This window comes from Simochromis diagramma, unplaced genomic scaffold, assembly GCF_900408965.1.
Source record: "Simochromis diagramma unplaced genomic scaffold, fSimDia1.1 OVJJ01000421.1, whole genome shotgun sequence".
Taxonomy (NCBI): Eukaryota; Metazoa; Chordata; class Actinopteri; order Cichliformes; family Cichlidae; genus Simochromis; species Simochromis diagramma.
Genome location: NW_024387250.1, coordinates 11039226 through 11054880, shown reverse-complemented (window position 1 = coordinate 11054880; position 15655 = coordinate 11039226). Strand labels below are relative to the sequence as shown.

At 43.1% G+C, this 15655-nt stretch overlaps 1 protein-coding gene across 3 annotated transcripts; it reads left to right on the top strand.

The window, feature by feature from the left end:
- The first annotated feature begins 291 nt into the window (after window positions 1-291).
- tnfaip3 (tumor necrosis factor, alpha-induced protein 3) lies at window positions 292-15345 on the top strand. Of its 3 annotated transcripts, XM_040001395.1 has the most exons (10): window positions 292-608; window positions 3295-3455; window positions 5012-5417; window positions 9397-9587; window positions 9685-9826; window positions 10242-10412; window positions 10520-10697; window positions 10882-11879; window positions 12055-12248; window positions 12371-15345. In XM_040001395.1, the coding sequence occupies exons 3-10, from the start codon at window positions 5111-5113 to the stop codon at window positions 12644-12646; spliced, it is 2457 nt and encodes an 818-aa protein (XP_039857329.1). In that variant the 5' UTR covers window positions 292-608; window positions 3295-3455; window positions 5012-5110; the 3' UTR covers window positions 12647-15345. The 3 variants fall into 3 exon arrangements, with proteins under 3 accessions (XP_039857329.1, XP_039857328.1, XP_039857331.1); XM_040001394.1 differs by lacking the exon at window positions 292-608 and having other exon boundaries at window positions 1965-3455; XM_040001397.1 differs by lacking the exons at window positions 292-608; window positions 3295-3455 and adding an exon at window positions 3464-3755.
- Window positions 15346-15655: the final 310 nt, after the last annotated feature.

Below are 15655 nucleotides of genomic sequence, written 5' to 3'. Positions count from 1 at the left end.
TTATAAAAGTATGCACTACTGTGGAATCCTTTGACCTTTTCTTGACAGACATAAATCCTTCCAGACGTTATAAGGAAATGTGGACTGCAGTACAACGGTCAGGTGGTTTTATTACAGTATCATCTGCTGGTCTAATATAGGTCATTTAATGAGGGAAAAGTTCAGCATTGATATGAGACAATAGTGGTGGCGGTGGTGGGGGCAGTGACTAAAAGAGGATTGCTCATACTGGTGATTTGAAACAGCGGAGTGGGCCAGTTGTCCCTTCTGGGGTTTTCCATGTGCTGATGACTATGCTACTTAGCTTTCACCACTTCCACAGCCGGCTAGTATTGATTATTGACTTCCGGCCAATGACTCAGCCAGCATGTGACTCAGTAAGGAACTTTTAAAAAGTTTGGAAACTGAAATTTTTAGCTTTATCTACAATATCCCCCTCAGCAGCATTCAGTCAAAACAGACCAGTGTTAGATGGGTTTTTCTTAAGTGCCCACTTACTCAGTCAAAGGCATTTTTGAGGTCAGTCAAAGTGACTTTATAGATGTTCATTTTGACAGCCGGTGCGTGCAAAGCATTACCTCAGGGGCAACAGCTTGAAACTTCGAAAGGTAAGACTGATTCACAGAGCTCATTCCTCGTGAATGCTGTCAGGTGTTTTTTAAGTTTCTTTCCCCAAGTAGGTAGAAAACTGAAATGTAGTTTCAACTGTTGGGGCAGCTCAACACAGCAGTAGGAGTCTTTCCACAGGTAGGAGAAAGGAAATAAAAAGTGAGGATCAGCACAGGATAACAACCGCAAGATTAAGACGAACTATCTTCTTTCACAGCGGTGAAGTGGATATTTGTCCACAGTGGGAAAAATATAGAATAAAGTTTTACCTCAGCTTCAGGCCTACTCTAGATTTACGTGAATCCTGCCCTTACATAATAAACATGTTTGTTGGGATGCCAAATTCTTGTTAAAGCTACTTTCAGTTACTGTGACTCTGGCTGGATTAATCTTCTTTTGAAATCTAATGACAACCAAGTTTCTGTGGTCTTTCTAATGGTTGATTCAACACTGAAAAGATGACATTATAAATTATCTATCACTTAACTGAGAACAAATTTACAGACCGACATTAATTTGCGACAGTTCTGTGGTAACTGTGCTCTGTTTCTCGGCCCATGACAGCTGGGATTTGGACCGAATACTCGTATTTGCACGCCGTGCAAAATATACTATTTGTACTTGGTTATTTTTTCTGAGTTATCTATTTTACGACACTAGAAATTAGGGGTGGGAATCACAGAATGGGTCATGGCATATTACTCTAATCTTAAGTGGCCCAGGACAGCGCAATACACGACACAGTTTAAATGTGAATGTGCATATTTGCGTCTGCGTGTGTGTGTGTGAATTAAAGTTGCAAATAAAGTGTCAGCTCCTTTATTAAACTCTCTGATTTGCTTTACCCCGCTCACTTAGTGAGTTTCTGTTTTTTCATTGCAAATTTAGATAGATATGCCTATTTCAAACAATTGAAGGAATAATGTACAATCCATATTTTTAAACACAACAAAACAAAATCCCAAATATATTAATTTTATATATATATATATATATATATATATATATACACATACATACATATATATACATAAGCAATTCTGATTTTATGCTTCAAAAGGACTAGAGAGAAGTATAAACTTACCGCTCCTTCCTGTCTAATGACTTAGTCAACTTCAGTTTTCCTTTAATTCAAGAAGTCAAGAAGACTTTGGTAAGTTAAACTGACAAGTTAATCAAAAAAGAAATCAGGGGGTGTATGCATGTTTTAATAAAAAATAAAAAATACTGGCCCCAGTGTGTTGTATAGTAAGTCGATGCTAAGTTATATGTAGTTCTTTAACTTTTTGGTCCCAGTAGTACTGCAAATTGAATTTATGTTTTGTTTTTGATTGACTTAAGGAAATCAAACCATCTAAAAACTTTGCTTTTGTAACTTGCAGCATGTGGGCTTTTCCAACTTTTGTATTTTCACCTCCTCCTAAATGCTAAACTGAAACTTTATTTGTGTTGGAACACACCCATCACACAAAGCCTAAAAATATTTGTCTCTTTATGTCATCTAAATGTGTCACACCTCTTTTTCGCGTGCATAATGCTAACACATGCAACTCCAGCAAGTTGCATGTGTTAGAATCATGCATAACTTAAGCAAACGCTACACTTGGAAATAAAACATAAAGCTCTGACTACTTTTCCGTTGCAGCTTCTGAATGGTAGACCGCAGTAAAACAGTTAAGCATGCTCTGCCACATACTAGAAGCTCAGTCAAGATAATAAAACTTGTCAACCACAACAAACCACAGGTACACAACAGACTTGTGACTTGACTGCTGTAATGCTTTAGCCGCCTTGACAGCCAAAGTCAGGTGGGTTGCTGGATGATGGAAGATGCACACTTTTCTTGGTACACTAGAGCAAAGATCATCTGTTGATGTTTAGTATTGAACTCACATGAAAATGAGAGGCACAATTTAACCAAGTGTCAGTTTACGTTTCCATTAGGTGGAGACATATGGAGGTTAAGAGGCTTCCTTTAAGAGGAAACCAATTTTTGTTTTGTGATTTGGGTGGGAAGAGCTAGAAACTTTTGCCAAAATAAAAGAAAACTTCACTTTACATGAACATTGAGCTAACTTACTAATGTAGTGAATGAACCAGCGGGTTAGCAAAGAGCTCACATCTGCTTCTTAAATATCTTTGAGCAAGACAGGAATCCCCAAGAACCTGAAAGTCTTTAATTATATTTACATGATTTGCTAACAATTAAAGCACCATCGCATCATTGTTTCAATAGCTACAGTCATCAGACCATGAATACACATATCAGTGCATGCAGTCAACAACTCAAATCCATTTCACAATCAGGTAACGAGCTTCGTTTTCCTTACTCATTTGCTGATTCTGAAGGTTAATGATTTATTTTTTAAGGCTGTCTCATGAAATAGAGTATGACGCGAACTGCCTCCCTCCCTCAGTGACGCTCCTTTGTGCTCAGTAGGTGGGATATGCTTTTCAGTATCGAGTCAGACAGATAGTAAAGACCCCCTGGTGGCAATGAGCTGCAACTACAGCGGTTGTGTGTGTGAGTGTGTGTGTGTGTGAGTGAGTAAGAGAGAGAGAGAGAGAGAGAGAGAGAGGAAAATGGGTGGACGGAAAGTCCCCGTGTGGAAATCCCCTTTGACTTGGACTTTTTCCTTGTTTTAAAAAAACTATCATTATCGTACGTGTGTATTCTTTTGAAAGGCTTCGCAGGCTGCGAGGGCTCCAAAATAGATCTGATACTGAAAGAAAGAGAAGGTTGAATGGCGCCGAGGACCGCTGCGGTGAGGCTGAGTGAAGTGGCTGAGAGAGGACTAGCCTGAGCATCCGGGAGGCTTTTGTTATTACCCCGACATATTACACAGGTAAGACGCCAGCCTTCCCTCCTTGTGCCTCCCCATGTGGACACACATTTCTTAGCAATTGGGTGAGACTTGGTGGGTAAGACCACGTTTGGGCCTTGAGTAATGTATGGTCGTGTTTCTGGGGACACGGAGGAAGCTTGAAGCCTGCTCACGACAGTGGCTTTGACAGCCATTGTTTACAAAGACGTCACCCTCGAGCGGATAGCAGAACATTTAAACAGCCAAATGTGGCATCGGCGAAGCTACAGTGTATCGATACCCGCGCTGTTAGACGCGATTGAACGCTACATTGTTCCAAAGGTAGTTGTCATTGGAATTACGTAAGCCTTTAACGTCAGCAAAGTCTCCTGTTATTGTGTTTTTGTGTAGCCAGCCATCCTAAACCGCAGCGTCCACCCGGGTGCTGCTGTCTGTCTGCCTTAAAGTGTGCCCCGCTGTGACAGCACGCCACGCTAATGATTCGTGTCAACATGCTCCCTGACATCCAGGTGTCTGTTGTCTGGTCCCTCATGTGACTGACTAGCCCTTTAGCACGGCCTAGTCTGTTGTTGCACCTGCTGCTGTTTGGGTAGTAAAGGCACAGAGGCCAATAGAAGCTCGCTGTTCAGGTGTTTGTGGACTCGAACAGTATCTTTCGACCTGACTGCCAGCTTGCGAGAGGTTGATAGAAGGATGTTGTGGGAAGTTTAAAAGTCAGCAAAACTCCAGACCCACTTGCTGACCATTACTTTCTACTTCCTCTAAACTGCTAATGCGTCTTCACTGTGTTGAAGTGTGAGGGGAAATAGTCCTTTAAAACCTTCCCTTTAGCAAACTTGACTCAAATTGGGTATAGAGGTTGTGCATTGAACCTCAGTACCTTTATACCTAAAGTATAAAAACTGCCAAAAGTTTCCCTAATTTTCCTAGCTTTCAAATTACTGTAACAAATTGGGAAACGTGGCTGAATTAAAGTTGTATTTTATTTAGGGGAAATAATTCTGCAGCTGCTTGTCTTTTAAATGACTTCAGGGAGTGACGTAAACCCAGGTTAGACTATCTTCCTCCTGTACTGAGAGCAGTGTTAGTGTCTGTACTGAAAGCCTATAATTTTTCTAATGATTCCCAGCCTTTTAAACTGAGACTTTATGCAGGCTGTTGAGGGAGGAGGCCTTGTGACCTTCCCATCAGCCTGGGAAGCCCTGGGTGGCCTTCGGTTAAGGTCTGGAAAGCACCCGTTTATTGTTGGAAGTCTTTGAGCTCAGTGGGACACTAGGAAGCCCTGTTGAGGGAAACTCTCAAAAACCATCAAGACAAAAAGGAGAATTAAAAGAACAAACAAGAATACAAAGGGGTCTTTGTGTACTTTATTCAGTTGGGCCCAGCAGAATCTCCTGGAAAAAGCACCATACAGCCTCCATACTGGAATCATCCTTTGTGATGGGTAGTTTCCCAAACAAACTGTAAATTAAGTTGTGCCTTAAGTCTTAATTTGTTAGGAAGGGGACTCTCCACTGAAAATTTCCCACAAATCCCTGCTGTGAAATAACATGTCCTCTCCGCTTCTCTCCATCCAGTTTCCACGTTGATCCGGCATCGGTGGTTGGTGCCTCCTCCTCCTCTCCTCCTTGCTCCTCTTCCTCCCCTCCTTCCATTCACCTGGCCAGCCATCCGCCATGTCGCAGGGTCAGAACTTCCTCCCCAAATTCCTGTTTGTCTCCAACCTGCTCAAGGCAGTGAAGATCCGACAGCGAGTGCCTAACGATGTGGTGAAGCCTGCTGCCAGCGGTGGCCTCATGCACCACCTGCGGGGTATGCACCGGTACACGCTTGAGATGATCGCCATGAACCACTTCCCCCAGGCCTTCAGGGAGGTGGTTCAGGCCGCCATCCTGGACCGAGCCATGCAGGCCTCATTAGAGAAGGAGAAAAAGCTCAACTGGTGTGGGGAGTTGAAGAAGATGGTGCCCTTACGCACCAATGGTAAGAACGATTATGCTGATGTTGAGGAGCTGTACTGGAATATGGAGGCTACAGTAAACCAGATTTCTGTGGTGGTCTTGTAAGTGGATGAAGCTCCACGAAGCTTTGTTGATGTTCAAAGATGTTTTATATTATTGGTTGTATAGCAGAGGGCACCGTAAATAACTGCTGTTGGAGCAGTAGGTGATATTCAACACGAATAGAACAATTCAGCAGATTGGTCACAGAGCTAATGTTGAACCATTTCTCCTTGATTTTAGAAGCAAAACATATTGCGCTCAACACAGGATGTGTTTTGCTTTTGTTTCATTTTCTATGAGAGAGATGGTGAGCTCTTATGAGTCAGGGCTATTTGATATGCAAATTCTGAGATGTCATTACTCACAGGCAGGGTTACTGTAAATGACAACAATCGAGGGACGCGAGTTCCGCTTTCACATAGACTCATTTAGCAGCCCCCTTGGTTTTACTGTGCCGACCTTAGTGTTTGACTTTAGGCACCCCACTGCTAAGTCATGTTTTCTGTTACGTGAATGTTGTAAGACGGGAACATCCCAGGGCAGGCAAACATGTAGACTCGGGCCTGATTACTTCTGATCATAGTTGTGTACTGGGAAATTCTCTGGCGTCACATGCAGGACTGTTATTTACTGTCTGTGATGTTTCAGACCCAACTATTTCCACAGTTTTTCATTTGCTGCATTTGGGGTATGCCCCCTCTTTTTCTGTGTAGGTGTGTGTTAGTGAATGTCAGTGGATGTCAAAAAAACACACCGTTTTACCTTAAATTCCCCACCTGCCTGACTTTATGTGACTTTATGGATTTGTGTTTGTGATGATCTGTTAGAGCTCATCAGACCTTGTTAAAGCAAACGTGTGTGTCTCTGGTGGCCTTTTCCATCTATACTGCAGTAGCTTAAACACAGCTGCTGTGTACATCAGATCTATTTTAAAGTTAATGGGGAGGAAGGTTTTTGAGAGGAATCATCAGCTATAGCTTCACAACAGAAGGAGGAAGAGGAAATCAGTCATAATTGCAGCTTTGTGCTAAACATGTGAGTTTCCAGAGGAAATAGTTTCTTTCTTATGTGAGAAATTCCTACATTGGTCACATATCAGAAGTTACTTTGAATAATTACTGGATGGTTGAGGAACTTGCTGGATGTGTTATGTCCTACAGTACTTTTTTTTTAAAATAGTGAAACTCTTTGAAAGGGTCCCTGCCAATTCTGAAGTTAGTAATCACTGAAGGACTTACTGTAACTGTCATCAGCACATAATTCCCCCTTGCAAAGACCCCTTAATTGATGACCAAAATGGATGACTTCTGCTGCCAGTAACCTGGCTGGAATTTCCTGGTTTGCGAAGATGATGTCATAAAGAGGAGACAGAATTTAGTGCCGGAGCGTCTAACTCTGAAGGACCCAGACGTGACTTTGAGCAGAGGACGGACAACACGCACGCACGCACACACTCACACACACACAGGGCTGACTGACTGCTGCTGAGTCACTGGAGCTCAGCAGACACACACACATACAGAACGAAAACGTGAGAGAGAAGAAGTCTGTTCACTGATGTCCAGCGCTGTTGTCGGATATCTGTCTCCACATCATCTCAGAACTGAATTTACCAGTGAACCCAAAATCCTTATCTCATTTGGTCTATGCAAATGCACTAAAGATCCAAACCCCATAACCAATTTCCCCGAGCCCGGCTTAATTACGAAGCAAGACCACGGAATATAACTGACCATCAAAAGAAACCCAGACTCATAAAACTTCCACTCCGCTTCAATTAAAATAACAGGGCCACATCCGTTTTCCTGATACATCCAACTTTTCCTCCAAGTAAAACAAGGCTTTATTAGAATTCAGTCTCTCTTCTGTCTTGAATGTCTCGGACACATCCGTGGGGTTTTCCCAAACAGTATCCCATGTCTGTCATGTGTCCCCATCAGGAAGGATTTGTTCAGCTACAATACACTAACTTCATGGTTAAGTTACTGGGAGGACACATACACTGCTGCAGTGTTCTGCCTTACAAGTAAAGCTTTTAGGTTTCTTTTGGGGCATCCACATTATTCCTCCTAGATTGGGGTATGTGGTATGTGCACTTTGTTTTTATAAGCAAGACTACACAAGGAAAAACTTGATGAGGAGGCGACGCATGAGCAAAGGATGAGCCAGTGAAATTTTCCATATCACTTTCTGTAAAATGGGACATTGGCCTTAGTGGATAATCTATGAGCGTTTTTCTAGTTTGGTAATAATTGCTGCAGTTGTTTACAGTCACAAATCTTGGGCCATTCTCACACAACGACCTGCAGACAAGGTGTGGGAAAGTGCAGCCCTGCTGGAAGCACACTGTCGCAAACTTGTGCTGTCACCTGGACAGTGACCAAATCAACTTAAGCCTGGCTCTGCACTGGTATGTTTTCAGGAAGTTCCCCAGCTTGCCACAGAGGAAGTATCTATATATAACCTGATGGGAGCTGCTGAACCACTTTCATCTTTAGTTTTCAGGCACCTCACTTTGTGATCATGACTTTTTTTCGTGCAAGAGGAAGTGATTACGTGTGTGGACATTTGTTTGGATTTGTGTGTACCTTTGGGCCTACATATGTCTGGTGTTTTTTATTAAAAAAGCCTTGCATTTTATGTTTTTGCTGAGTGATGCAAGAGCGCTGAAATGGAACAACATCTAGCTGGTCTGAAATGGAGAAGTGTTTTTTTTTTTTTCTCTCTTTAAATACAGTGAGATGTTCCTTCAGTTGAAAGAAAACAACTGTAGCTTAGATTGCATTAATTGAGCCACACAACAATTAATGCTACACTGAGATCAGATTTTGGCCTATTTAACACTTGCATCAAAACAAAACAACATTTTATGATCCTTTTTTTTTTTTTAGAAATTTTTTCCTAGCTGTTTCTTAAACCTACTTAAACTTAAACTTACTTAAACTTTTCCTGTATAGAGGAGAGATCTTGAAAATGCCTGTTTAATACAGCAGTATTATACAAAGAAGGGTGCAGATGCTTTATGTGTATGAAGTTACTGCCAGGTAAATGTTTGTGGAGGGAAAAAAAAGAAGTACACATTACAGTTCATGTGTATATGCTTGTGCATGTGAGGACCCATGTTATCTCTGCTCATTAATCACAGCATTCATCGGGTGTTGATAGTAGTATTTAAAAAGATAACATTCCATCCGGTCCAAGTCACGCCTTTGTGGAAAGTACAGGACCAGCTGAGTAGCATTGATGAGTTGGGATCATAGGAGGGGAGCACGCACACATGCACTCGCATGAAAGACAGAAGTTAGTACAGGGAAATTCCTGTGTTTAGTGTGGCAACAGGGTTTTTCAGAGCTGCACACATTAACAAATATGGGCTCTGCTGTTTCACAATGAGAAAAAGACCCAGTACTGCCAAAGGAGAATAAATAAAATTCCAGGATTTTTAGCCGCTCACGCTCTCACACACTCGTCTTTTCAGCAACCAAGTCTTTATCACTGCAGCCAGTCAGTAGAACATAGGTAAAGGCACATACTTTGGCAAAAACAAATATATGTATGTGAGAATTCTGGTTTTCTATGCAGATTTAGATTGTAAAAAGATTCCGTTTTTCAAAAACATGTTCCGGGGAAATTACGGGTCATTTTTATCAGCCTTGTCTGTGGCGTGTGTACTGTTAGATGTATAAGGGTCATATAATAGTCGAAACACCAGATACTAACGACCAGCCCAGCGGCCTGGAAATCCCCAGACTTTAGTTACACTTGTGTGTGTGTGTGTGTGTGTGTGTGTACACACTGCAGTTGCCTGTTTTTTTATGCTGTATGTGCATAGCCTTTGTATGTGTGCGTGTGCATGTGCCTATTCACAGAAGGAGAACTTTGTGTCCTGTGTACAAAATCAACCAACCATAGTACTAAAAACACATGTGTTTTCTTGCCTCCTCTTTGTGTGTCTGTAGGAGATGGGAACTGTTTGCTTCATGCAGCCTCTCAGTACATGCTGGGTGTTCAGGACACAGACCTGGTTCTTCGGAAAGCTCTCCATGGTGTTTTGAAAGAAACTGACACGGGCGTCTTCAAAGCTCGCTTCCAGGCAGAGCTGCTCCAATCTCAGGAGTTCACCCAAACTGGACTCCGATACACCACCATGGTATGAATTTTCAACTAGATCCATTTTCCATTACTTTGCTTTGAGAAAACTGTGCTCATGCAGAAGTTTATTTCCTAATTGTGTGCATTTGTTCCAGAACTGGGAGGATGAGTGGGAAAAGATTGTGAAGATGGCATCGCCAGTCTCCAGTAGCAATGGCCTCCAGTTTGATTCTTTGGAGGACATCCACATCTTCATCCTCTCCAACATTCTCCGCAGACCCATCATCGTCATTGCAGGTACTCCCTTTTTTATCATCTCAAATTATGCTTATTTATCCTTGTTAGCCCTCAAAGACTCACTGGTTTTGTAAGAGCACATCTTGTAATGTATAATATATCAACAGCATTCCTCAACATTTGCTCTCGGTTGTTTTGAAGTCTTCTTACTGCACTGTGTCACTTACTGTCTATCTTAATAATGAATCTCAAATGACTGCTGATGATTTCTCAACTTCAAAATATAAAAAAATAAATATGCAGAAACATGTTTGCAGTCATATTTGAGCAAAGCTTGCTTTTTCAGGATCTAAAATCCTAAAATGACTGCACATTGCTCCATTTATTCCACTTGAATTGGGTGCAGCTCTATAAAAGTTGTTCATTGTCATTTGTTAGAGAGTTATAAACTCTTAAATCTTTGTTCTTTCAACAGACCAGGTGGTCAGGAGTATGAAATCCGGCACCTCCATCTCTCCTCTGAATGTGGGTGGGATTTATCTGCCTCTACACTGGCAACCCACAGAGTGCTACAAATACCCAATAGTGCTCGGCTACGACTCCCAGCACTTTGCACCCCTCATCACCATCAAAGACAGTGGTCCAGGTACAAATCACAAAGAAATAGGTGTTATATATTTGGCACGATAAAGGGACAAAGCAGGACCCCTGTTCATGGATTTGGCTCTGTGTATCTTTAACTGAATTTCCCAGAGATCCGAGCAGTACCGCTGATCAATCCGAGGCGGAATGGCTTTGAGGAACTGAAAGTTCATTTTCTGATGGAGAAGGAGCAGCAGCAGAAAGAGAGGCTCCTCAAAGAGTACCTGCACCTGATAGAGATCCCTATCAGATTGGGCCATGACATTACACAGATTATGAAAGCTGCAAGGTACTTGGGCATTATAAGCTCCATCCATTGTTAAATGCAGCTTTGAACAGCTCATGGCATAAGAATTGTTTTTGACTGATTATCAAAGATAATTTAGCCAAACTACTTTTATTAACTATGAATTTGAAAGGGAAAAAAGTAATAAAATGCAGTTAAGAACCACATTGTATGTCTCTGTCCTAAGGCTGGATGAGGGAAACCTTCCTGAAGACATGAACCTGATGGAGGACTACCTACAGCTTGTGAACCATGAGTACCAGCGCTGGCAGGAGGACAAGGAGCAGGCATGGGCCGCCCAGCCACAGCGTCCGCCACCCTTCTCCGTCTCCCAGCTCTCGCTTATTGAGATCCGCTGTGCCACACCACGATGCACCTTCTATGTCTCTGTGGACACGCAGCCTCATTGCCATGAATGCTTTGAAAAGCGGCAGGCCACTACTGGTGGAGGAGCGAGGATAGAAGGGGTAATTCAGACTAAGGAAGGAGGTTTACAAGGTGGGGTAGGAGTCATAGGGGGATCAGAGACTGAGGTGAGCTCCAGAGGAGCCAGAAGTAGCAGCCCCCCATGCTCTTCATCTGGGAGAGGAGTAGTGTTATCCAGTCCCCGCTCAGCCCCGCCCACCGCCCCCAGCCTCAGCCTATACAGTGAAACACATGCAATGAAGTGCAAGACACCCGGCTGCCTCTTCACCCTAAGTGTGGAGCATGATGGACTTTGTGAGCGCTGCTTCAACTCCAGGCAAAACCATGGACCCCCTGGAGTTGGAACGGCCGCTACAGGACTGCCAGGGACCAATGGGGGGCCTGTCGTTCCCCACCCAGCCCAGGGCTCCGGCTGGAACCAGTGGGGAGGCTGTGAGACCGAGACAGAGCGATGTAACATGTGCAGAAAGGAGGCGTTTAGGATATTCAATGGCTTGTGTCCACCCTGCATGCAGAGACAGCAGGCTCCAGAAAGGGGAGAGCCACAACAGATCAATCCCAGGACTGAAGCCTCATCTTCAGCTTGGACCCAGGCCAGGGACACTGAGCGGCCATGCCTCACTCTAACTCCAGGGCACACCTCAGCTTGGCAGGGCCCTGTGGCCCGACCTTGTAAAAGATCTGGCTGCCAGTTCTTTGGGACACCTGAGAAACTGGGTTTCTGCACTATTTGCTACGTAGACTATCAGACAAATCACCGTAAGTCCTAAAACAAAACTAGAAAACACTTCTTGCATTGCACGCTTTTCGTATATATAAAATTTATTATAAAAGCCGTATAGCTGTCTTAATAAACATCTCATTTAACTGTTCTGTTTGTTGTTATTCAAATGTCATATGGCACATTGCTTATGTTGGCCACTGTTTCTTCCAGACCTGACTCCTCCTCCTGCCCCGGCCCAGAGTCGGCATGGTTTGGAGACAGGCTTCCAGAATGCCTCACGATGTCGTGGGCCTGGGTGTGGTGCAGTTGGCAAGGTGATGCTGGAGGGCTACTGTGATAAGTGCTATGTAAAAGAGCAAAGTGCAAGACTTAACCAAGTCGCAAATCGCACGTCCCCTCCTCTGGTAGGTACCTGCCATACCTTCATAACTCCTCACTGTTCTTCACATGTCTTGTTTTTTTCGTGTGTTCTTCTTCTTCGCCTGTTGACAGTTCTTTCCATTCTCGCTCCTTCTCTGTACAAAAGCGTGAACGAGCAGCAAAACCCAGATCTTCGCAGCAATCCCAGACCCAGACTCAGTGCCGGCGGAGTGGCTGCAGTAATGTGTCCCCGGGTTGCACAGACCTCTGCCCAGAGTGCCACACGCGTGGTCAGGGCAGAGAGCCAGGAAGACGGGCGCAGGCGCCCAAAGAAAAGTCGAAGCAGCGGTGCCGGACACAAGGCTGTGACCACTACGCCAACCAAGAGAAACAGGGCTACTGCAACGAGTGTGACCACTTCAAACAGATTTACCGCGGCTGACCACATTTAGCGCCCATGCACACGACAGCGATGATGACACATCGCTAGCACGCTAGAGCCGCCGCCCTGCTGTGGGCTCTCCATGCCAGTCAATGCACCTCTGATACTAACTAACCAACTAACTAACTTGCTAGTGACTAACTAGTTACCTTATGGCCTGAAAATCAAACCCCCCATGTAGAATGTGAAGAGAGAGTGTGTGTATGTGGGGGTGGTGGTGAGTGTGTGTGTTTTCGCAGTAGACATGGCCTCCAGAATACCTCTTTGTGCAATTATTATCATCTGACATGCCCTGCGTACTTACACGGTGAGAGGTTTGGCTACATGTCAGAGCAACTGACTTAACTCTTGTGTACAATATGTATTTAGAGGTACGTAGTGAATCGTGCCGGACAAAATGATTGTATGTCGACATAACAAGAAGCATCTGACATTGCTTTCTAGACCACAGCCAAGGATTTATACCCCCCGTCTGTCTGTCTGTCTGTCTTAACCCATCTGTGTATCTGTCTGCCTGTCTGTCTAGCATTTGCTCTGAAGAAAGAGAGATGCGGTAGTTGGGCATGCCCAACAGCAAATCTCTGTGAAAATAGTCAGCAGAAGTGTGCAAAACTGGGCCAAAGGAAAGCAAGCAAAGTGCTTGAAATTAAGTTAAATGGCATTCACCACTGTTTTGCTTAAATCTCCTAAATCACTCATCTATGTCCTCACAACCCAGACAAAGATTTTTTTTTTTCAAAAAGATTCTCTTGCAGTCAATATTGTAAAAATGGTCAAAGATTGATTTTCTTCCATTAGCCAGACAATAGCAGGGTTAGTTTATATTTTGAGGCTAATTAACCTTATTACTGTTACATATCTGATGTAAATTGCTTGATATGGAAAGTAAAAAAACAAACAAATTATAAACTGTGCAGGACAGACAGGGCAGGCCCCTGTTAGTTTTGGTGCTACATGTACAGAAATACAAGCCTCTCCATTGTAGCCAACATGCTGGTGGTTTCAGCGGACAGAAGGCAGAGATCACAGTAGAGACAGGACTCACTCTCTTTCAAAACCTCCTTTCCTTCCTCTTATTTCCCTTTTTCTCCAAAACAAATCTGTTGCCTTGGACGTTGTTTTCCTGTTTACTTACCACTTAAGCACCTAGAAACGCATAGACACATGCGCACACATATCTACACAATGTATACACCAACATAATATCGTCAGTCCTGTTAAAAGGGGATTGGCAACTGTGAGGAGAACTGAGACTACAAGGACAGGCGAAGTCTGGATAATTATCCACCCTACTACCGTATACACACGCACACATGCAAACACAGCTTTGTGAGATTGTATGTCCCCACCCCAGCCTGAGGTAATGTGTAGGTAAATGAGCCTGTAAAGATGCATTCCTCTCTGCTTCACCCTCCTGGATGTGCCAAGGCATCACTTTCAAAACTTCAGAGAGCAATCCTGTTGCCTGCTTTGGCTAATCTTGTCTATCTGAATGTGTTTGTGCTGCTTGTACAGCAGCACAGTATTGGGGCTGATCCTCGATAAGTTTTGCCTTTACATAGTGATTGAAATTTTATGGACCAGAGGGGCCTGATCAGTGATTACGGATCAGTGCTCCCACTTATAAAAAATGCTTTTGTGAACATGGATCTTAGTCCATACCGTAGGACCTTCCAACCCGATGCCTCATCTTCAATACACACACACACACATACACACATACAGATAAAACGTACGCGTGTGTGCGTCTGGAGTACACAAAAAACTGACATTCCTCCTCTTTTTTTCTTTTCTTTTTTTTGAATTTCAAATGTATTTTGATATATTTGTTTTTTTTCTGCCAAAAGAGGAAAAAAAAACAAAAAAACGTGCCATCAATTGCCAAACAGTTGTTGTTACCTCCTTAAAAACGGCCAGCCTGGACCATTCTAAACTAACCAGAGTGCCACAGATTGACATCTCCTGTTCTGCGCAACCACAGACTTCAGCTAATCCAGATCTCTCATGCTGAAAACCCCCTAATGGACACCATCTTTCCGTGAGCTTATCTTTTATTCAGATACGAAGAAATGTCTGTCTGTAAAGATAAGCTCAAACGTGAAACATTTATCAGACTCAAATTTGGTAATAACTGGAACCTCTTTCCCCTCTTACTTTAGCTGTAGGCAGATATCCATCTGTGGCTCTAGTTAGAAAAGCATAGACAACCAGGCTCTTGGTCTGCCTTTTCATTCAACTGTATCTAAAGCTGTCAGGCCAGCCCACGTGTTGACGGCCTGGACGTAGATCTCTGTGTGCTTTAATCACCTCTAGACAAACCTTAATCACTTCAAGGCCAATTAGTGCTCAGCTCATCATAACCTCTTAACAAGGGGCTCTGACTGAGTTTGACTGGGAGGAGATCACATAAGTTGCACATGACTTGTCTAAGCTGCTGAGGCATTTAGGAATGGTACTCCGACCTGTGTAGGGACATTCCAACAGTAGGAAGAGCATCGACTTAAGAGCAGAAGGTGTAACAAAACATGCAAATGGTGTGGAAGTTTCTTTGTGTGACTTTTTGACAATAGGGTATTGTATGAAAAAAGCCTGGTTTTATTTGTTAAGTATTTATTCATATCAAAATATCTGTATTGTGTGATTCAATAATTATTTATATGTCGTCCTGAAATGAATTATTTTTATTAAGAAATCTGAAATCTGACTGATGTGTTTCTTGGGTCTGTACTTACTGTGTGTGTGTGTGTGCGTGTGCGTGTGTGTGTGTGTGCATATACTTGTGTGGATGTATTTTGACATCAGGTGGAACTGTAGAATTTGATTTGCGTGAGGATTGGCGTCAAACATTTACTATATTGATAAAAATCATATTAACGTGCAGCCCCATGTCAACAAGTGCAATCGCTGTCAGGGGAGAGTTTATTATAAGCTTTTGGAGCTACAACTTACTGATGAGTCTCAAATGCATCACCTGCTTGCAAACAACACCACAAACATCATTGGTGATGA

What these genes read in the sequence shown, in the direction of transcription:
- tnfaip3 (XM_040001395.1), top strand. Translation starts at nt 5,111, where the DNA reads ATGTCGCAGGGTCAGAACTTCCTCCCCAAATTCCTGTTTGTCTCCAAC. An exon ending in ACCCATCATCGTCATTGCAG is followed by an intron (nt 9,827 to 10,241) that starts GTACTCCCTTTT and finishes TTCTTTCAACAG; the next exon opens with ACCAGGTGGTCAGGAGTATG. An exon ending in CAGATTATGAAAGCTGCAAG is followed by an intron (nt 10,698 to 10,881) that starts GTACTTGGGCAT and finishes CTCTGTCCTAAG; the next exon opens with GCTGGATGAGGGAAACCTTC.